We start from the raw sequence: 23,789 nt of genomic DNA on the forward strand, positions 1-23,789 counted from the left end.
TACGTACCATAACCCTTTGTAAACAAAGTCAAATCTCCAATCAATAAAATACTTAGGGTCCGTTTAAATATTGTTTATTTTGCTGAAAATTGAAAACATTGTAATAAAATAATTTTAAATGTATGAATAGTGCCATGGGACTCATTTTTAATGAAAAAGTTGAATAAAGATGTTTGTCGATCCCATCAACAGTCCATGGGACTCATTGAACAGTGTCATTCTAGTGAAAATTTGGATTGTTAAAGAGACGATGGGTCTTGTGCACCCACTGACAAACACTCTCACGGGAAATGCGCACATCTATAAAAAAAATTAAAAAAAGAAAAGAAAAAGAAAATGCAAACGCAAACGCAGTACCATGGACTCCAATCCAAACACATACTTAATCAAAATGTTGTTAAAACCTAAAGACAATACAAACAAATTTGGAGACTATAGTGGGAGCATGCCACGAAAAAGTATTAGGTATGAAAAATATTGAGAATGAGCCTCCAGGTCCAGGCCATGTTGAAAGTGAACCAATTTGACCTAACCTTCAACAAACCAATGCAATGCTTGGAGATTGGACAAGAATGTGTCTCGAAATGCCACGTTAAAGTAGGACACTGGAATTGGGGAACACCTATTAAGGGACATGCAATGTAGTATCTTCTCTCTATTTTTTCAATGACAAAGTGGTTTAAGGAAATGCAAGGCATGAGCCTATAAAGGGAAATGTCTTCAGGATTTGATTCCAAGAAAAAATTGCAATTATACAATGTGGGCATTTCTAATCACGAAAGGGTTAGATAAGCACGCCTAACGACCAAGTACCCCTACAAGATATCCAACCTCCTCATCCATACTCCATAGGCTTAACCATGTGAGATTCCTCCACAGGTTATAAGACTAAGGCTTCATTTGGAAGTTCATAAGGGAATGAAATTAAATGATCATGCAAGAATGGATTTTTTTTTTTTTAGAAAGCATACAAGAATAAATTTAAGTAAGAGAAATGAAATAAATGGAATGAAATTAAGTAACCTTATTTAGATGTTCCAAAATTAAGGAATAGAAAGGAATGTAAAGTAAGTAACCTTCTTTGGGAGTAATATAGAGGGAAAGAAATATAATCAATTTATGACAATTTTATTATTAGGCCCTTATTTTAAAATAAAGGGCTAAATATATAGGGGTATTTTGGGAGTTTTAGTAAAAAAATTATTAAATCTAATTTCATTCCCTCCACTTTCCCTTAATTTTGGAAGGAATGAAAATTTAAAGTTTTGAAAGAATAGAGAAGAATCAGTGTCCCCTCTTACCATTTTCATTTCCTTCTACTTAAATTTCCAAAAAAGATAATGGATTTTCTATCATTTCATTAAAACTCCCAAACAAGGGAAGATAATTTTTTTTTTAGAAAGCAAAGGAAGAAAATAATATTCTAAAATTATTCATTTCATTCCATTCTTAATAAGAGAGAAAAATAGACAAATGTTTTGAAGATGGCAATAAATTTGTATTAAAATAAATTATGTCTAGGATACTTATAGATAATATTAAAGTATATGTATATACACTTTAAATGTATATAAAATATTTATATATACATTTGGGACGGGGTGGGGTGAACAAAATCCGTCCCTGCCCAGTCACCTCTTTGGGGTGTGGAAATTCCATGCGGGGTGAAGGAAGATGGGATAGGTCAAGTAGGACAGGGCCTTTTTTTTCCATCCCCGTGTAAATTAACCATATCATCAAAAACATTCAATTTTCTCTACCCATATTTAGCCAAAAAATAATTATCTTCCGTGTTTTTCCTCTATTCATGGGTTTTCCTAATCATAGTGTGTTTGTATTGTCACTTGGCTTTGTTATTCTTCTTTGCAATTTTTCTAGTTGGTGGAGGTTGTTAGGAAATTGTCTTATCTTCCAATTGTAACTTGAAAAGCTAATTGCATTTTCTTGTTAAAGAAGGAAAGATAAATTTGGTTATTTTTTGGGCTTCCTTGGTGTGGAAGAAATGACTATTCCTTAAAGAGGAATGAGAGTTTATTCTTTATTAAAGAAGTAATGTATTTCTTGTCTACCAAGGAATAGAAATTAAGTTTTATAAATAGGCATTGCTACGTAGAATTTGATGGCTTTGGTCCAGGGGTTATAGGGAGAGGAGAAGAATTATAAAGTTGAGCTTAAAACCAAGACTGAAAAAAAAAAAAAAAAAAAAAAAAATTGTTTGGGAGGTAGCAAAAGGAGAGAAACGGCAAGGTTTGAGTTTTGTCAACAGAGCTTTTGTAAAACACACAAATCAAGAAATAGAAAATTGTGATGTTTGGATCAATGTCACATAGTGAGCGGAAAAAAAAAAGAAAAAAAAAAAAAAGAAAAGAAGGGGGAGAGTGCAACTCGCAAGCAAATGAGAGTTGTGTTAAAAGGAAAAGTATCCATGTGAGAGCCATTATGAGAAGAAAAAAAAAAGCGTGAAGTGAGTGTTAAATATATTGGAAGATAAATTTAAGGTTTTCTCTAGGGAGAGACTTTTTGGATGCTACAACCCTATAGAGTTGTATCCATAGCGAGTGAAGAATTCATGTGAGTTAGTATTAATTCCTAAAGATAAAATATAATTTGTTTGGTGTGGATCTCAAGTTAGGCATAAATTTGAAAAGATATTGTAATTGATTTTACATTAGTTGATTTATTTGAAATTTGTCCCATAATTTTTCCTTTCAATAAGAAAATGTTTTCCATGTCAATATTTGTATTTTTGTATTTGATGATGTTTTGACTTGGTAATTTTAGTAATAATATTTACGGAATTGTTAGTTTATTTTCTTTTTCTTTTTTGATAGAAACCAAATAGCATTAACGAAAACTAAATAGAGTCAACATATAGAGATTGAGGCCTCTAATAATGAATAAGAACATTATCATAAAACAAAAGCATATAAAAGTCCATAGGCAGACTATCAAAAAACATAAGGTCTTGGCTTGATCTGAATCTCTTCCTTGTCAAAGCATCCACACCCTTGTAGGCTTTACAGAGGCAATGATTCATCCTCACTTGAAGAATTTGGTTGATAACGGTCCTGCAATTTAAATAAAAGAAACATGATATAAATTACTATTATGATTTCCAAAAACATAGCCAAAAATAATTTTTGCATAAATTTCAATCTCAAAAGCCAATAGATTCATATTGACACAAAGCATCATGTACCTCTCAAGGCCCAGAGCTCATTTTCTTAATTCACATTGAATTATATTAGGAGTAATGCTAAGACCACATAAAGTCACCATCACACATCTACCACTCACAACTAACTATGTGGCAAATTGTAACAAAAATTGTGCAATTTTATGTGGTCCTAACATTACTCTTATATTGCACCAACAAATTTCATTAGAGAATGGAGTTACAGTTAGCTCAAATGATTAATCTTTAATAATTATATAAAAGATTTAAGATTTAATATCTACTTACACAAAAAAAAAAAAAAATAATAATAATATTTTAATATAATAATAAAGAGATATTGTAACAGCGTAAAACTCTCTTTAAATAAAATAAAAAATAAACTTCACCAGAGAAGACAATGTTGCAGGCGAATGTTACCTCAGCGTGACATAATAAAAATTCCCTTTAGAAGTGCCGCACCAAGTATTAAAAAAAGATTCTGAAAACGTGTCCTATCAACCAAAAAAAAAAAGATTCTGAAAACGTGGTTTAAAAAAATTTCCCCTTTTGGAGTTTTCAATTGCCATCACCTTTTTTAATTCCTACAAAGACAACAAAGGTCCACAGCCATACCAACCTCGGTTTAGATATAAAGAAAAAATAATCCTCCTTACACTTTTGTGAATTGTGATAAACTTTACAGAAATGGTGAAGACTTATTTTGTTCTTAAATTGTCCTTTGTTTCTTGAATCGAGTAATTTGAATTTGATGGGCGTTTCTCAATGATAATGATAATAATAATTTGAAGCATCTCTAATAGGCTCTTTGTAGTCAAAAATATATTTCATCAATTAATCAAAAATAAAAATATATTAAAGCATCCCTAATAGGCTCTTTATTGTCAATTTTCTCAACATTTTAGAGAATGAGCTCACTAAATTGGGTTCCAAAAAGAGTCCTTATTTAGGGTTTTTTTCTTTTTTTTTTCTTTTTCAAAGGAGTTATTGTGGCTCTACCCATCTGGAGAGTCACTGTAAATGTCTAAAACGATTTTGGAAAAATAAAATGTGAAACAACTTAATTAAATATTCGCTAATATTTATTTAAGAATAAAAAATTAATATTCAAATGGGATAGGGAAAGAATATGTATAAAATTTGTTGGAAATAAGTATTTTAAAAAGTTGATAGATAAAATAGAAAGAAAAAAATTCTCTAAATTTGGGCAAAAAAAAAATAGAGAGAGACTACTAGAAATAAAGCAAAAATAAGTTAGTCCAAAATGCGAGCAATACTACTTCAGTCCAAAAAAATAAAAAGGTAATTCATTAAAAAAGCAAAGATTTATTCATGTAAGGATTTTTTTTTTTTATAAAATGATTGTCATTTCTCTAAAATGTTAGTTTTTTATAATAAAAAATTAATTTAAATTTTAGAATTTAAACCTAAATATTTTCATTTAAAAAGATTAAGAGTCTGTTTGTTTAATCATCTCAAACTCACATTTTTATATTTTAAACAACATTACATATCTTTTTACATACTTTTTCACCCATATATATTTAAAAAACCTATAAATATCTCGCTTCAAACTACTCTACCAAACACCCTCTAAACAAAAATATCATATCAGTTAAACTAATCTTTGAAGTCACTGTTGTTACTTGTTATCTTATAGCATAGGCAAACAACTTGGGAATCATTTTCTAAGTACACTGACTAAGAAGTACTTTTATAGCATAGGCAAACAACTTTATCGAGAAGAGCAAGACCAAAAGCTAGCCAGAGAGATGAAGCCAGCAGAGATTGAAGGAGCAAACTCTCATGATGAAGTTGTTCTCGTCTTAGACCAACAAAATTCTAGAGCTCCATCTATGGCTGCTGAGCTCAATGAGGACCATTTTGCAGCAGAAGAAAAGACTCAAAACCAGAAATCCCTACGCCGTCTTAGCTTCTCCAAACCAAAGTCTAGGTTCGCAGAGTTCAACAATCCACCTGCGTATAGAACAACAATCGCAGCTGAATCTTGGGTCATTGAAACCCATAAGTTTGAAGATGACAATTCATCCACAGACAATGATGATGAATGGAGCGAAAAACTTGAGGACGATGATGGAGAAACAAGACAATCAGAAAGGTACAAAATGAAGAAGACTCGAAAAGTCCAATGGAGACTCATTGTGGAATGGGTTTTATTTATCATCATAATGGCTTGCTTAATGTGTTCCCTCACAGTCACTTCCTTGAAAAACGAACTTATATGGGGTTGGGAAGTCTGGAAATGGTGCATAATGGTAATGGTTACCTTCAGTGGCCGCATGGTTTCAGGTTGGGTGATGGGTTTTGCAGTGTTCTTAATCGAGAGGAACTTCATGCTCAAAGAAAGAGTGCTATACTTCGTTTATGGACTTAGAAAGAGTGTCCAAAACTGTGTCTGGTTAGGCCTTGTTTTGTTTGCATGGACCTTAATGTTTAACAACAAAGTCCAGAAGGAAAATAGAATACTGAAAAAGTTTTTCCAGGCATTGGTGGCTGTTCTATTAGGCGCAACTATTTGGCTTCTCAAGATTATCTTGGTCAAAATTCTGGCCTCATCATTTCATGTCACAACCTACTTTGACAGGATGAAAGAAAGTGTTTTCCACCATTACATATTGGAAGCACTTTCGGGTCCTCCTTTGATGGACGATGAGCATGAAGAGATCAATCAAGTCCATCGTAACATGTACAAGTTGAAGAAGTTGGGGTCTAGGAAAATTGATATGGAGAAGCTGAGGAAGCTGAGCGTGCAAAAGAGAGGTTCCACATGGAGTGTGAAGAGGCTTGTTAACTATGTGAGGTACACTAGATTATCAACAATTTCAAAGACTGTTGATGACTTTGGCAAGGCTGAGGCTGAGATTAACAGCGAGTGGGAGGCTAGGAATTGTGCTCAAAGGATTTTCAAGAATGTAGCCAAACCGGGTGCCAAGTAATTATTCTTTATCCTCCTCTCTCTAATTAAGTCTTAATACTTGCATGACAACTATAATTAGTTTATAATTGGGTTTATTGTTTCTTTCTTGTTAGGGTTCTTTTTCATGATCTCTACTAAGACTATAAATTTGCATGTATATATGCATGCAGCTAGTATTTTCAAATTTTTTATGTTGCTTAACAAAATAAGAGGTAAGAGCCATATGATTAATATACTTAATTATATCAATTTTAAAATTCTTAGCAGAATTTTTTGGAGTTTTAATTTAGCCTTAATTTGACTTCAATTCAAATCCGTGAGAATAATCAAAGTAATGTTTGACATTTAAGATAGCAGGTAGTTAATTTGTTTCACTTAGATGAGAAAATAAAAATAAAAAACCTTATGATGTCACTTCATCAAATGTTTTACATCGTAGTTTTTATTTTATCCAGCAACAACAAATAGTTTGCAGATGTTTCATCCCAAGTTTTAGCAATAATAAAAAGGGTAAAATACAAAAGTCACTCTTGAAGTTGGACTCATGCCCTACACATACTCTACCAAGAATTTTTTTTTTTAACTTGACCCTATAAGTACAATGGACACTTAACACCGTTTGAAAGTTCTTCAATTCTTCTAAGTCCTCTACTTCATTCTCTATCCTTATTATTATCTATCTACCAATATTTGTTATCTAAACACGCTTGTACAATTATTGCCAGAATGTAGTCATTGAAAGATTGCATTTTGGCAATTAATTCGACCAGAAATTTGTTTCAAGGAAAATAGAATACAAACAATATTAAGGGTTATTTGTATGAAGTAGGGCAAAATGAAAAGTTTTGATATTGCTTGACAATATCCCCAATTTCAGGAGTGATTTTTATATTTCACCCTAGTAGAAAAGAATAGGGAACTATATATAGCCAGCTTTGTAAGACTCTTGTCAATTAGGGGTGTGCAGCCAACTCACCAATCTACCAAAACTAACACAACCCAACCTAACTCGCAGGGTTGGGTCGGTTTTTAGGGCTTGGTGGGTTGGGTTACAAATAAATTTTTTGATAGCGGGTCGAGTTGAGTTTAGATCATAAAATTGCAAACTTGTCAAACCCAACCCAACCCACCCATATATTTAATATATATTATATAATTAATTAATTTTTTTTAAATAACCAACTCTTCCTCCTATCTTATATAAAAGCCAATATTAATGTATATTAGTTCATATATTAGTGTATAACTGAGTTGGTATATTAGTTTATATATTAATGTATAATTTGTTTATCAACTTAAGTGGCAGGTGTGATATATTTTTTTCCTCAATTTAATTCACAAAAATTGATCTTCACATGCTAACTTAAAAAATCAGACACAAGTTTACAATTGTGATGTAACTGGAATCATGAAATTTGAGTTTATAAATTGGATTGTAAAAACTAAAAATAAGAGTATGTAAGAATGGAATTGTTAATGCAAGTCAAACTCATGCTTCTTGAATTCATATCATTCAAGCAGTTTTTTCTTTCCTATCTTTGTATCGTTTTTCAATTGAAATTACACAAATTGTGTGGGCCAGAATATTGAAACATTCTAAAATGCGAGAATCTGAATTTTGAATGTGTCATGCAGGTGTATATTTAATACCACATAGGGTGTATACTAAATAGGTTTAATCTATATATATATGATTACGAAAAATCTCAATTACAATTCAACTAGATTTTCAAGAAATAGTGCAAATATTAATAACACTTTACTCGGTAGTGAAATATTATAGTATATCACCATTATTCTCAAAAAGAAAGTAGTATATCAACGTTAATTATATATTATTCATTGCTTGTTAAATTAGTTCTTGACATGATATCATATCACACTCATATTGCGTGGACCCCACGAGTGAGGGGAACCTACACAATATGAGTGTGATGTTGCATAGTGCTCAAATTCCTATACCGAATAGTTTAAATTTCTTGATCATCAATTTTTTTTTTTTAAACCCTCTTATTCTTTGGGGTTTAAGCTTAACATCATGCTGAAATTTTAATACAAACATTTGGTCAAGCAAACCTCAAGTTCACGATCGGTGGGCTTGATCTCGTTGTCCATTTGAAACTATTTTATTTGTTTTTTTTTTTTTTTGCTAATTGTGTTTTGTTATAAGTTAATTAAAAGTAGTTTTACACTCAAACAAATTGTTATTTAAAAAATTATCTATATATAATCATATAATTAATTCTTGAAATTAACACTATTTCAGTTATAATTAATATGAAATCATGTTTTAAAAATACAATTTTACAATTTTGACTAAAATCATATTTTGAGGATTTCAAAATAGGCGTCTGCTGATATGGCATTGAGCATTTTGAACGTAATGTGTTTTCCGTACATATGGGGTAACTATCACCATTAACGTTGTTATTGAACCCCAAGAAGGAAGAATTAGTGGAATAGGCCACAAAATCCAAGCATGTCACAAAGAGTCGGACTTTTTTTCCCACCACAATACAAGAGTGGTCCATGTAGCACTAGAGTTCTTGTTTCAAAAGGTTCAGTATATCCTCGCATGCACTCATCTGCAGGGTTCAGCTCTAGTACGGCTTATCCCACTAATTTAAACTCAGTGATTGTAAAGTATCCACTGGTCAGTTTAGCTTCATTTTTTATTTTGAGTACCATGATCATGATCGACACCCAAGCATCCACTAATTTATAATGCAGGACCACCATTCACAGCACAGTGACTGAGTATCCCTTGACAAAAGGAATATATATCTATATATGCAGAGTGGAGGAATATAACCTTGAATATATTCATGTGATTGTGAGTTTCCAATAAATAAGGACTTCATATATTAATTCTTATGACACACAAGGACAAAGATAAATGGCTAAAATCACGAATCAACTAGGATGGAAAACTAGCTCTCTCAGAGATTTTGGTCTGATTTCTATATTCTGACTATGCAAAAGAGTATATATTATTGTTTTATTGTCTTAAATCTTACGTGTCAATAATGATCAGACCAAATATTAAAGCTAAAAAAAGTCCGACAACCCTATGCAAGTCCACCCATCCTCAGATTCATGTCATTTTGGATAACCCAAGTTCTGATTGTTTTGTTTAGACTTTGATTGACATTCTTTAGACAAATTTGAAGAAAAAATTTATCTTTAGCTAGGTATGTTGATTCTCAATAATATAAATAAATTGATGAAGGTTTGAGAACTTGTATATAAAGATACCTTGGTTGCAGGGGCAGCGCCACGTGAAGGCTAGGGTGATCCCAGTACCACCTTGACCTGAAAAAAAAATTATATATAATAATTTTAAAAAAATTATTTGTTTATCCTTCAAAACAAATTTTGAAATACCCTCAGTTTTTTTTTATACCAATAAAATTAAACTTTGTTCATAATTTGTTCTACATTCAGTGGATGAATGGTTGCTTGGTTGTATACATTGAAAGAGATGTAGCTTATAGCATTGATTATGAGACTATCATGCAACGATTTCAAAATATGAAAACTCATAAAATGCAATTATAAATTTTATGTATTTGCGTTTTTTTTTTTTTTTGTCAATATATAAATTTCTCTTTTTATTATATTGTGTAATTTATACTTCTTAAGAAACACCCTAACAAAAATTTCTAGAGCCACCATTACTTGCTTGTCTTCTAAGGAACATTAGTGAATGTCCCTTTATTACGTAATTGTTAGTACTTGGTACTACGAGACGAGTACGAAAGTAGCTTCATCAACTGATTCAAAATTTGATAAGCAGTTACGTCATATGAGAGAGATTGACATTTTGGTGTTGAAAATCATTGGGTTTTCTTAAATCATCAGAAATTAGAAATTTAGAAATTTGTGAGAGTTAGAATTTTGACAAGCAATATATATAAGACCAAGCTTAGTACAGCTAGAAACAAGAGACCATTTCCAAACACAATGTGGACATATTATATTCTAGAATCATAACGTCTTATGTTTGACTTCAATTGAAAGCTTTGAGTGCTTGTCACATACCAGTAATTATGGAAACCACTATTCAAGAAAAAAAAATAGAAACCATTGTTAGCAAGATTGATGAGTAGAGTTCATGTATGCATGATTAAGCATTTAAATTTACAAATCAATATTCATATACAATAATATCTATTGTTACACTCTTGTTTATATCTTATAAATTCCATATAAATTGTTAACAATTTATGAAAATATTAATGAGTTTTACTACACACAATTCTCAGCACATGGTCATTCATAATATGTCAAATCATGATTGTTGTAGGTATATTGAAGAGGATGATCTAATGAGATTTTTAAAGAGAGTTGAGATTCATACAATTTTTCCACTCTTTGAGGGATCGCTTGAGACCGGAAGGATTTCCAAGTCTTCATTTAAAAATTGGGTGGTAAGTTTTATATCCATAGTTTATGTAAAGTTTCAATATGATCAATTTAAAGAATTAGTTAGTGTGAAATTGATGGAATTTGATTATGTGTCTCTTGGTAAGATATATTAACTAACATAAGATCGATAGAATTAAGTTCATACATAATCAAACTCTGTAAATTCCAATAACACTTCTAGCACATATTTTAATAAGCTTTCAGCCTCTACATATTATTTTTTTTGGCATATATCAAGGAACTGAAACACTCAACCAATATCAAATTAGCACAATTTAAGTGGTAACAGTTTACGTTCATACTTGTTACTTGTTGAGCTTGTTTGATTAAATGGTATTTGAAAGTATATTATTGATAATGAATTTCAAAATTGTTATTTCTAATGACTTTGCAATCACTACTAGGTTCGAGCTTACTTTGAACGAAAATCTCTAGCACATTCATTGAATGATACCAAGACAGCAGTGCAACAACTTCATAAGTTAGCAAGCTCAGTTGTTATTGTGATAATTATTGTGGTGTCCCTACTAGTGATGGAGTTGGCGACAACCAAAATTATCTTTTTCGTAATAACCCAGCTAGTTCTCTTCAGTGTCGCATTCCATAATACCTGCAAGACTATCTTTGAATCTATCATCTTCGTCTTCATTATGCACCCTTTTGATATAGGAGATCGTTGTGTCATCGATGGTGTTCAGGTGAGTTCACCTTAAAACAATACTGTAAATACACGTACACTATCTTCTAACTCCACAATTTCTTATTACATTTATATTTAAAAAATTTGCTTTGCTTGTGTGTGTCAGTGTTCATATATATATTACTTGTGCTTACATTTATATATTGGGGACAGATGATTGTGGAAGAGATGAACATTTTGACAACTGTTTTTCTTCGATATGATAATGAGAAAATCTACTACCCTAACTCACTTTTGCTCACAAAGCCGATAAGTAACTTTTACAGAAGTCCAGAGATGAGTGATGTCATTGATTTTAGCATTGATCTCTCAACATCAATGGAGATTATCATTGCACTTAAGAAGGCCATACAAGCGTAAGTTACTCCTTTTATTTATTAGTACCATCTTTCTTTTCATTTGTATTAAAAAGTGTTATACTCTTGTGAATGTAGATACATCGAGAGCAAGCCAAAGTATTGGAATCCAAAACACTCCGTAACAGTGAAAGAAATAGAGAATGTGCACAAATTAAAAATGTGTTTATGCGTCCAACACACCATCAACCATCAAAACTATGGTGAACGAAACAGTCGGATTACAGAGCTTTTATTGGAGTTGAAGAAGATCTTTGAGACACTTGGCATTAAGTATCATCTTCTTCCTCAGGAGATTCTTCTCACAAAAATGAACATTGAGAATGGGAGGATGCTACAACAATCATCATTGACTTGAACGTTGGAAGTTCAAAAAATAAAAGTTGGTGACCTATTTTTCTAAAGCTCGACTACCCCATAACTCTGCATCTTAGATGGGTTGTATTAAATTATCAGGCTATTCTAATTATGACGCTAGAACATTGGGATTACGATTATCCCAATTTTAAGATGGATTTTAGAACATCTTGTTGTGCTTTACACTTGTGTTTGCACCTTCAACTCTCGTTATATGAATAATTCTAAACTTCGAATTGTTTAGTATAACTCATATAGAAATACGTGCTTTAGAGATTTTCTTATTAGATTTAAAGTCACAAATCGATCGGATAGAAGAAAAATAAATAGGTGCATTAATCATATTAAAAGTGTTGATCCCACGTTGATAAGGTATGGTTGGCCCTATGTATAAAAGTGGTGTAACTTTGGTGAAGAATTGACAGCTTTTCCTAGTTAAAGAATTTGTTAGTCTGAGAGCATTTGGGGTGTATTCAATATTTGGTTAGTTTATATTTGTGAGATTAATGTTTAGAGTTTATGCGTGGTTGTTATTTTAATTCTTATTAGTTTATAGTTTTCACAAAGTTATTGCTGGGTGCCAATAATTTTGATCACATTGTTAATTTTAAGTTTCTAATTAACTTAAAATATTTTTTGGATTTTTCAAGGGCAAAACCAAGAATTTTGCTTCACATGTGTAGACAGTAGACACCCCATTTATAACATTCACGGGCAAAATGATTTTTACATCCCTAGGGCAAAAGCATAATTTTGACTATTAGATTTTTATATACTTTACTTAAAATAAATCTTGAAATTTTAACAATCAAAACAATATGTCATGGGCCCGATTAGACCTTTGAAACAAAAGATATCACAAAATCAAAACTCAATGATTAGAATGTGTCCGCATGATTTAGATCTAATCACCGATCAATTTAAATTGGTCCATTGGGAAACTAATTTAAATTAATGAAGTATCATAACCCTACTAATTTGGATTTAAAATAATCGTGGGAAAGCATGAATTGGATTAGTTGGAATATTAGATATTGATAATTTTTGAAATTATCTTGTTTAAAGAAGAATATTAAAAAAATAATAGACTTATGAATATCAAAATTATGATATTCTAACTATAAATTAGCAAAACATTGAAATATTTCACAAGCAACAGCTAGTTTCCTACTCAAAGGACTGTTGGAAGTCCAAAATTTGAAAAATGTAAGCTAAAACTAGGCTCAAGTGTTGATCAGTACTTGGACTAGTCCCCCATTTGTTGATCGGCAAATAGTGGGACAAATCCTAGAGTAGATCAACATACTTGGACCCTCAAGATTTAAATTTCCAACTTTTCCCTCCCACTTTCACCATCTTTTCGAATCAAAACTTTTCCAATCCTGAATCAATCATCTGTAAAAGATCCACCATTTTTACCCTTCTCTAAATTGAGAAGAGGACTCTCCATTCAAGGTACACCATTCCCTTAGAGCTCTGGAGAAAGCAAAGAATAGTCATCATGCATCCAATCTTTCTAGTCTCAGAGTACAAGTGATTCCTTCAATGCCTTCCCTCAAGAAATTTAGTGAACTCTTTCCACTTTTAACTTTTTTGTTTAATTTTTATGCAGATATAATTTAGCATTTTTATGTTATTATATTTTTTTATTGAATGTGTTTTTAGAATTATCACGATGTTTCCATGCTTAAAATAACATGTTTTATTACGACGTTTCAATTCTAGCCAAGATGTAAATGTTATGATGCATGCATGTTCTTCAAATGTTCATAGGAAAATCATGTAAAACTATGTTCGCTCTTGCCATGTTCTTAAGTTCTCATGCATGTTATTACATGTTCTTAATTTTTATTTCTTTGCCATGTTCGTATGTTTGATCCATAATCTTTATCAAATCCATGTCAAAACATACTTCCTTTGTAATTTCTCTAGAATTCATAAGTTTCGATCAATGCATACAGGCACATGGTCATAAGTTCATCATATACTCTTTTAACTCCTAATTAAAATTTCAAATTTCTATTTTGATCCATGTTCTATGGTGAATGACATGTCCATCAGCTGCCATAACAATTTCACAGGATAAGGTGAGTGTTCAACATCCTATCGCCTAAATCAGGCTACGAACTTAGATCAATGGTTCTTAGAATAACAAAATTACATCGTAGAACTAAATTGAATGAAATTAAAGGCTGTGTTAAATCGAGTTTAACACAATTAGAAATTAAAGGCAGAGTGTTAAATTGAATTTTAAGCAGAATTAGATGCTATAATTTGTAATTTAACTTTATAAATATTTTGGCATTATTTTAAACAAAATTAGATATTAAAGGTACAGCGTTAAGTTGAATTTTAAACAAAATTAGAGGCGATAATTTGTAATTTAACTTCATAAATATTTTGGCATTATTTTAAACAAAATTAGCTATTAAAGGTACAGTGTTAAGTTGAATTTTAAACAAAATTAGAGGCTATAATTTGTAATTTAACTTTATAACCATTTTAGTATGTTTGGCATTTGGCATCATTTAAATTTAGATCTATTTCACCACGCAATTATCACTTTTTGTGAGATGCATTAGTTAAAGATGATAAAAAAGTGAAAGGTTAGAATGGTAAGAGGATTTGTTTTTTCCCCTTAACTTTTACATCTCACAGCATTGCATGGTGGAATGATTCAACTAGGATGGCCAAAACCCATCAACCTACTGCACCAATCCAAATCTGTTGTGCCCTACAGGCTGCTGCAAGGTCCTCTACACCAATGAACATTTAAAGCACTTCAAAAGCACAAGAAAAACTGAGCAAAACTTAACAAGCAACAAACATTTCCAACCAAATAAGTTTAAGTCAACAGCACAGAGGACAGTATCTTAGGACACACAATCTTAGGACAAATGTAAGTGACAGAGGACTTGGTACGTATGTTTGTCTTAACCAAAAAAAGGTAGGCACAAAACCACTGATATAGCAGGTACTGGCACATTCCATATATAATATATATGTATGCCGTCAGTGAGCGTTTTATTCAGCCCACAACTTTCCTCGAATATGTTCTGCCATGCTGAATGTCCTGGGCATGCCTGAGAAACATGTTGCCGGATCCAGAATTCCACTGGACTCCAGCCTTCATGGGAGGGCACTGGACTACAGTCTTCATGGGAGAGTGACGTGGCTGCCCAACAGACTGCCTCCGAGAACCAAGGGACATGTTTGCTAACTTCTCAGTGGACTCCAAAACTCCCCGACCAGTCCTTCCCTTGTTAGTGGAGGCTGTGAACCAATAGGCATACAGTCAAACATATAGGCCTATACATTAAATTCTGGAGAATTAAAATGTAAAATGTAGTATAAAACTCACTTTTAATTTGTAGGAATAATTTTAAAAATCGAAAAAAAATGCAAAGAATAAAAGAAAGCAACATAAGATGTATTTCAGCTTAAACTTACTTGGGCTGCTCTTTCCTGGTGGCTGATATCTTGGTTGTCTAACAGAGCTCTTGAGAGATTTATCATTCTTACTCATGTCCTTCACAACAAAAACATAGGAGTTGGCACACAGCTAAAACTTGTTTTAACAAACAGAAAGCATTGCCAAAACTATAACTTGTTTTAACATACAGAAATGAAGTATGGAAGGCAAAAACCAAATTCACAACAAATGAAAATGAAAAATGACAATATCTTGATTGTTTATGAATGCTCAAATATTAGTTTATCAGTAATATCCAGTACAATTTTTCTCCATCACGTAGCCAGGGTTCTTAAATCATATGAAGCAACTTAGTATTAACTGCAACTAATGGCTAACTCTTAACACAATGAACTTTTTATGAATGCTCAAATATTAGTTTATCAGTAATATCCATCACATTTTTTTCTCCATCACATAGCCAGGGTTCTTATATCATATGAAGCAACTCAGTATTAACTGCAACTAATGGCTAACTCTTAACACAATGAACTTTTTATTCTTTTTTAGCAGTATTAACACAATATTTTTCCTATAAATCATAATCATCAAACATCTCATTCATTAACTTAGTATTTGACTTCCAAGAAAATCATTACTGTAGACAAATTGGTGCACAATCAACTTTCATGAGAATCATTAAAATTAAGACAGTCATGAGAGAGAGAAGCTCTGCAGGACAAAGCCAAACAGTCTGGGCACAAACTGGTTCATCCCGAAAAGAAAAAGGGTTCACGGGCAAAAAACAGAATAGAAAAAAGACCAACCCAAACACATGTTCGACCTAATCTTACAAAAAGCTAAAATAAAATTAAATAATAATAACAAATTCTAATTTAGCAATCAAAGATAAGCACAAAAACTACAAAGTATACAGAAAATTTATTCAGCATCTTACCTGGTCAACCAAATCCAGCTTGCGTTGCACACCTGTAAGAACATTTAGTATAGGATGAGAATATAGCATACCACATCTTATTTTAAAAGAAAAACATATTTCAACAGATAATGGAACCTTGTATGTTCTTTAGGGTTTATAGTTTATGTTCTTTAACTATAAGAACAAGCAATGTACAAGCCATGATTTTTGACAAAGTACAATCGTGGTTAGTGAAAATGTGGGCATATTAAGCTCAACTTGATAATAAAAGCATACACCAAAACCCTAAAAACATATTCCAACAGATAATGGAACCTTGTATGTTCTTGAACTATAAGAAGAAAAAGCATTGCACAAACCATGATTTTTGACACAGTTCAATCGTGGTTCATGAAAGTGGCATATTAGGCTCAACTTGATAATAAAAGTGTACGCCAAAAGCCTACCAATATGGATTGGATCATTAATGAGACATTCTAATCGCTAGATTCATTTCTCTGTGCAGCACTTATTTCAGTTTCTCAGGTCTCACACGTGACTTGCAACAGCACACTGAGATAACCCTACTGTCTGTTATTTACCAATAACATCTGCCTTATCAGATTTGACAGTATACAATGTTATGCATAGTGCCCATATGTTTATAAATTAAAATTAGGTAGAGGATTCAAGTCTAGATGTAGCACATTCAATGACCCTAGTTTACTGTAGCAGAGACCAGCAACTTCCTTGCAAGTTCATGCATTCATCTAGGAGGTCTTCCAGTTTATTGTTCATAAATTCCATGCATTCCAAACTCAAGCTTGTCACCTTACACAGTCATGCTATGTACAAAGTCTTTTTTCCTGAATATGGCTTATATATCCTTGTAATAGTTTTTTACTTTGAGTACTTAGCAAACTATGTGCTTCATATTTTATCCAACCCTAGAAATCTGAATCTGTATCCCAGAGTGCGTGTCCTAATATAAAGAGATCATGAGCTCATCTTAAACAAGACAACTAGCCACAGATCATACCTTGTAAAACAATATTAGTTATAGAAGTCAGAAAGACAATTCAAAATGCAAAATCTATTATAGCTACCACCTGAGCTTAAGGAAGCATGTAACTTAGGAGAAGGATAATTGCTGGTTAACTTTGACGTAGATAAAGCCCCAGAATGTCTCCTAGCAGATTGTTGTTCCAATGCTCCCCTTGTTCTGGCTGCAATTATGATATCTAGTTAGGTTCATGTATATTACAGGTAAAGCAATCCAGAAGTTGGTGCACTTAAAATTAAGGAACTGTTAAGTATGAAGAAGACAAACCAGAGGGAGGGGTTCTAGCAACTGCAACCCTGGAACGCAGGGATGGCGGAACATAAAAGCAACTCTGCCACACAAATGAAGTTCAGCTTTAAATTTTATTGAACATTACTTGCTATATCTAACTCAAATTCAAAGTAAAATATCAACACACAGATATAAGAAGATTAATCAATACCTGGAAGAAAGGATGCTGAAGGGCCTCAGCAGCTGTTGGCCTCTTGGAAGGATCCCAAGAACAAAGTGACTAGTTTTTTAAAAAGAAAAAATTAGAACAAACAAGAAAGTGTCCATAAAAATAGAAAGGAAAGATAGAAAGTTCCTTCTCTTATGTTTTAAGAACTAAAATAACATAATATATCTTACGATAGAGTCTGAGAAAGAAAAGGCTTCAATTTTTTACAGAATTTTTACTCACTGTCATAAGGCTGATCGCATCATTGCTTGCAGATGGAACCAATACAGAAAGATGAACACCAGAAAACTGTGTCAAATAACAAATTACAAGCAATATTAAACTTCCATACATTTCAACTTTCTTAATTTTTAAAATAAGTAACACCAGATTCAGCTGTCACATGGTACGAAGAGGATGAAATCACAAATGGTCAAACTCAGAACCACGTAATTTTTAGAATAGGTATCATCAGACTCAGCTGTTCACATGAAATCAAATTTGAAAAGTGATATATTTTTGAACTACTTTATCTTCCATTAGATCATAGAGTGCCAACATTGGCAAATCCCCTCACAGTAAGAAATGCCTCTCTCCATCCAAATTACAAGATGACAAAGAATTTAGCTGTGTTTTGCCACATCTAGCTAACATGGCCAAGCCTAAAGCACTAGATGAAGTCAAGCTACCTAATATGCAAATATTTTTTTTATACCTACCTACAGAAAATTTCAAGATTTCTAACCTACTTCGACACATGCATATAAAATGCATGCACCACATCCAGAAAAGCAAAACTGACCTGGGGAAACTGGTAGTTGATATCCCTTGCCAAAGCAAGTCCATCAGCCCAGGAATCCTTAGTTGGACTGCCGATAACACTGCATATTTTGTATATCTCATCTGCTTCACTGCAAGAATTATTATGAACAGAAGGATCGCTATCAATTAATGACCATCCAATTAGCAGATCTCTACCTGAATAATTATCAATCTTCAAACCAGGATTCAGACAACAAAAATATTTTTGACCTTTTAGCAACTTCATAAAATGACAAAAAGAGAAGCGCAAAAGAAGTATGCTAACTATTTTATATGCTGTTAAGTAGATTCTAATAATGTCCATATAAAAAACAGCACCATTACCCCAATTATCAAATCAATCAGCATAGTGGTTGGCAATTTAAGCCTCTCCTTGTAAAAGAAAACAACAGGAAAAATAGATACTCAATTCTCATATAAGGAAATATAAGTACCTAATACCCGGAAAAAGAGGACGGAGAGTGAACAATTCAGCCATTATAGCACCCATTGCCCACATATCTAGAGGTCAGAATGGAAAAATCAAGTGTAAGTACTTTATGATTAAAACCATTGGCATCTATATAAGTAAGCCACAAGTTTATTCGAACTAAACACTAACCAACTTTAGAGCTATACAGGTATGACTGAAGCAGCACTTCAGGGGCTCGATACCTGTAATTTACATATTAGAAGTCAAAATACCACAGTAACAACTTGATACCAAATATACAAGCAGAGGCTCATAGATTAGAAAGAAGATGAAGAAAACACATACCAACGTGTTGAGACATATTCCGTATATGGTGGTTGCGAGTTGATTTCTCGAGCAAGACCAAAATCAGCAATCTTGATTGTGTCCTTTGTAACCAACAAGTTTTCTGCAACAAGGTTTGCAGGTGTCAGTTGTATACTACAATAAAAGAATCTACGGACAAAATAAAATATGCAGATACAATAACAACTGATATGCATTGGCTTAAGCATATAAAATTCAAATAATTTCCAATATAATATAAATAAAGATATTGTAATTTTTTTCATGCAATATATTCCATGAGAATATGATTCTTTGAACAAATTCAACAGAGCATTTTTGTTCATATTTCAGAATACCCTTTGATTTCTCTTCAATCAACCAACTTCACCAAGATGGCCATGAATAACAACGGAAGACAATTACCTGGCTTAAGGTCACGATGAAAATATCCACGCTGATGCATGTAAGACAGACCTTGAAAAACTTGAAAACACCAATTTCTGACTTCAGCTTCAGAGAAAAGCTTTTCCCTGTCTTTCATGAGTTGGTATAGGTTCCATTCCTGAAGCACAACATTAAGTAATTAAATGTAAACAACCAATTAATAATTAGCTCTCACAATTATAGCAAGAAATTAGAAAGGACAGATGCCATTTACCATGTACTCAAACACGAAATACAAGATGTCATTTTCCCTAATGACTTCCTTAAGCTTCACAATATTTGGATGACTCATTTTCCGTAATGACTGCGATAACAAGAAACCCATCATGTATTTGCAGTATAGCAGCCACAAAATAGAGCATTGATTATGAAAGATCATATTACCTTCACTTCTCTCAAATTTACGCACTCCTCCCACGAGTAATACTTTTTCTTCATCTTCTTAATTGCAACCTGTTAAAATTGAACGAAAAATTAGAAACAGGAATGGTGAGGAACAACATAGACTATATTATAAAGGGAATGAATTTTAAAACACTTACAACTTCACCAGTCTCCTTATTAATAGCTCTCCAAACACATCCAAATGTTCCATCACCAACTTCCTTGATTAACTTGTACCTAGATTAGACCAAAAACTTCTGTAAGGATTCCACATGATATCACATAAATAAATACTATAAAGCAAGTCCCACAGTAACACAACTCACCTCTCCATCATTGTGGAACAAACGCGACTCCCTTCTTTATTCAAGAAAAGTATACTAACTCACTAAAGAAAAATAGCATTTATCTTCAGTAGATGATCCTTCGGAAATAATATAAGATATACACAACTGCCTCGCTGGTTCAGCTGAATCCACCATTAATTTTCTGCCATGACATCCAAGAGCCAAAGACCAGAAATTTTATGATGGACGGGCTGCAGAGCCTTATTTATTGCTAATCCCACGACTTCAAGACAGTAACCCGGGATGGATGGTAAGAAAGGACAAGTACTAGAGAACATATTTAAAACAATCAAACAACCAACCAGAATTGATTTCCCTAGCCAACAGGCAGGATCCCTCAAGACACGGTCTCCCAAGGGTTTAACACCTAACTACTAATAGCTACCTCATATTCTACGTAGAATTTGTTGCCAAATCTTCAGCTATTTAGCACCCATCAGGAGTAACAATAAAATAACTAAGACTTGTGCTGTCTGCACAGACTCAACACAACTGCTTATCTAATATCAACTATGGTAAGCAACCTCCAAGCTCGAATGGCAGACTTCAGCCCTGTTGAACAAAAGGAGCAACAAGAGAGGAGAATTAATAAATGGATTAAAATATAGAAAAATATAATAACAAAAATAGATGCAAGATATTATGTACCCCGGAAGACGTTTTCCCGAAATTTTTTACCGGATGTTGTATCACCAATGCACTAAAAACAAAAAATTTGTTAGAAGGTGAAGCAAAATTTTGATCCCAGAAAAAGGGGGGGGGGGGGGAGAGAGAGAGAGCTCTTACTTATACAAGTGCACTAAAGATCCAACACCTATCTTAGAAAAATCTTGCATTACGCCTTCTGCAATGATCATTTGAGAGCTGACCACTAAGTGCAATTAACAAAGGAAACCAAAAGAAAATCTCCAAGGATGAGAAACCTCCAGTCAAGAACTTCCTGGAACGAAAACACCCTGTATTGGTAGCAATTTGACCAGAAGCGGACTTGCTCCATATCTTACGGTAGAAATAAAAATCCTTCAAATCCAAGCCCAGCAGAACCTGTCATAAAAATTTTACAGCATTCAATCTCAATAAGTTCCAAATTAAAGTAATTGCAAATAAAGCTTATATTTCATTCACCCCTGAACACTAAAACACTAAACTACAAAAAATGTTCTTGCCCTGTTATACATTATAAATATATATAAATAAATAAAACCCGGAATCTAATACAGCCATTGACAATAATATTAAACTATGAATTGTGATCAATAAGAAATCAAACAAACACAGATTGATTCGAAGACCTCAAAAATATTATTGACGAGATTGAATTAAGGGCTATAATAAAACATGATCAAAAACAGAATTCCACCGTAAGATGATACAGAAAAATCTAACAGCCCTCCTCGCAGTTTAAACCCAACGAATTTTGTTGCCACAAATAATAATGCATAATCAATAGTACATGGGAATCTCAAATTCTAAAACCAAACCAATTCATAACCCTTAGAAGGGGCATTGAATCCAACTTTTTAATCGCAAAAGCAAAAGCTGCAGTGCATCCGAATCCACAATTCCAAAAAAACTGCAACGATACACATAAAATCTAAAAACAAAACAACAGCCCTCAAGCCACGATACATAAACAAAATAAAATTGCATAATCAATAGTAGATGAGAATCTCAAATTCTAAAACCAAACCAATTCACAAGTCATAATCCTTAAAAAAAAAAAAAAAAGGCATCGAATCTTAATCCTATAACCCTAATTGATGAAACCCACGAAATATCTAAATTCCACGATCCAAAATTTCACAATCCTGAAAAAGCTGCGATGATACAGAGAAAAATCTAACAAACAACGAATTTTGTCGAATATATATAATCAATAGCAGATAGAAAATCTCAAATTTTACAAACCAAACCCTCAAAAGCGATATCGAATCCCTAATATCCCAAAAGGGAAAAAAATAAAAATAAAAATACCGCGATTCAGATCCTCATCAGTCAAACGAAATCTTTGAAAAACAAACAAAATCGGAATCGAATTGAGAAAAAACAAAACGAAACCCTAACCCTAACCCTAAATCAGAAAGCGAAGGAATCAGATCTGATGTGAGAGAGAGAGGACCTGATAGAGAAAGCCAAGCGGCATAAGCACCGTCGCGAGGGACGGGAAGAGGTGGAATCCAGAGCTTCTCCCTCTCTCTCTCTCTATGCGTGCAACCGAAATTGCCGTTTCGTTTCCCCCAAATATATATCTGAATCTCTCTCTCTTTCTTCGCCTTTGCTCCGTGCCAACCAAGTAAATATCGTGCCTCTATCTTCCCTTTTTATATATAAATAGTAGGCTATTGCATATGCATTGCACCTCTATTGGGTTTGGGTGGATCTCATTCTATTTTCTCTACGGTTCCCCTTGGCTTTTTTCTCTCAACTTAACGCCCACACTCATCGTGCCCCGGTTGGTCACACTCTCACATCATGTTGCCAACCCTATATTTCTTATTAGTGCTTCTCTCTTTTCTTCTCTACCTAATTTTTTTTTACACTCCTTTTAATGATAGGATACAATTCATTTTACTATATAAAGCTTACAAACATATGTTACGCGTTGTTAAGTTGTTATGTTAGAACCTCATTTATTCTCTTTTTTGTGTGCGTTTGTTTCACAACCAATGAAAAAAAAAATGTTGTTAAAGCCCACCAATTTTATATACGTTCACAACAATTTGTTAGTTCTACTATGAGTTTTAGTTAGCACGTTATAGGTTGAAATTCTTTCAAAAGAAATTTGTTGGTTCAAGTTAATAAAATTAAGTAATGCTAGGGACACGACATTCTCAAATTAGTATTGAAAAAATTTTAATTTTACATTGTAGTCGGCCCATGTGTGTGTGAGATGATAAGTTATTTTCGGAATGTTGTAAAATTGATCGGATATTATAAATTTTACTATATAAAGCTTACAAAACCAATGTGCCAACCATTAAAAAAAATCAAATATTCGTTTATTACATGGTTAAAGCGCATAGATCACATTCATTGTCATTTAGTTTATAAATTTTTTGTAATAAAATTTGTAGTACCTTTAGCATTTTCCTTTACTTTTCTATTTATTTCTTTGACTTAATTAATTTCATTTGTTTTATTACAATTATTTTCTCTATAACTTACGGAAGTCTATAAGTGGTAGATAATTACTTTTGCATGAATCTGCCACTTTTTCTCCATCATTCACAATTGACCATGTCATAATTGTGACAAAAATTGTGACA

At 32.7% G+C, this 23,789-nt stretch overlaps 2 protein-coding genes across 2 annotated transcripts; one reads left to right on the forward strand and one right to left on the reverse strand.

Annotated features, from left to right (window-relative positions):
* The first annotated feature begins 4,937 nt into the window (after window positions 1-4,937).
* On the forward strand, window positions 4,938-12,046 carry LOC142614180 (mechanosensitive ion channel protein 10-like). The gene is made up of 5 exons (XM_075786729.1): window positions 4,938-6,128; window positions 10,420-10,543; window positions 10,946-11,239; window positions 11,395-11,597; window positions 11,676-12,046. The coding sequence occupies exons 1-5, from the start codon at window positions 4,948-4,950 to the stop codon at window positions 11,953-11,955; spliced, it is 2,082 nt and encodes a 693-aa protein (XP_075642844.1). The 5' UTR covers window positions 4,938-4,947; the 3' UTR covers window positions 11,956-12,046.
* A 2,709-nt stretch (window positions 12,047-14,755) lies between these two features.
* LOC142612677 (cyclin-dependent kinase F-4) lies at window positions 14,756-22,984 on the reverse strand. The gene is made up of 19 exons (XM_075784809.1): window positions 22,643-22,984; window positions 21,310-21,567; window positions 21,172-21,223; window positions 20,503-21,075; window positions 20,335-20,413; window positions 20,177-20,245; window positions 20,007-20,096; window positions 19,772-19,910; window positions 19,367-19,469; window positions 19,211-19,263; window positions 19,044-19,110; window positions 18,590-18,698; window positions 18,031-18,096; window positions 17,791-17,859; window positions 17,616-17,679; window positions 17,395-17,511; window positions 16,325-16,356; window positions 15,405-15,483; window positions 14,756-15,227 (listed from the first exon to the last, which is right to left on the reverse strand). The coding sequence occupies exons 4-19, from the start codon at window positions 20,511-20,513 to the stop codon at window positions 14,983-14,985; spliced, it is 1,392 nt and encodes a 463-aa protein (XP_075640924.1). The 5' UTR covers window positions 20,514-21,075; window positions 21,172-21,223; window positions 21,310-21,567; window positions 22,643-22,984; the 3' UTR covers window positions 14,756-14,982.
* Window positions 22,985-23,789: the final 805 nt, after the last annotated feature.

Source organism: Castanea sativa, chromosome 10 (assembly GCF_040712315.1).
Source record: "Castanea sativa cultivar Marrone di Chiusa Pesio chromosome 10, ASM4071231v1".
NCBI classification, from domain to species: Eukaryota; Viridiplantae; Streptophyta; class Magnoliopsida; order Fagales; family Fagaceae; genus Castanea; species Castanea sativa.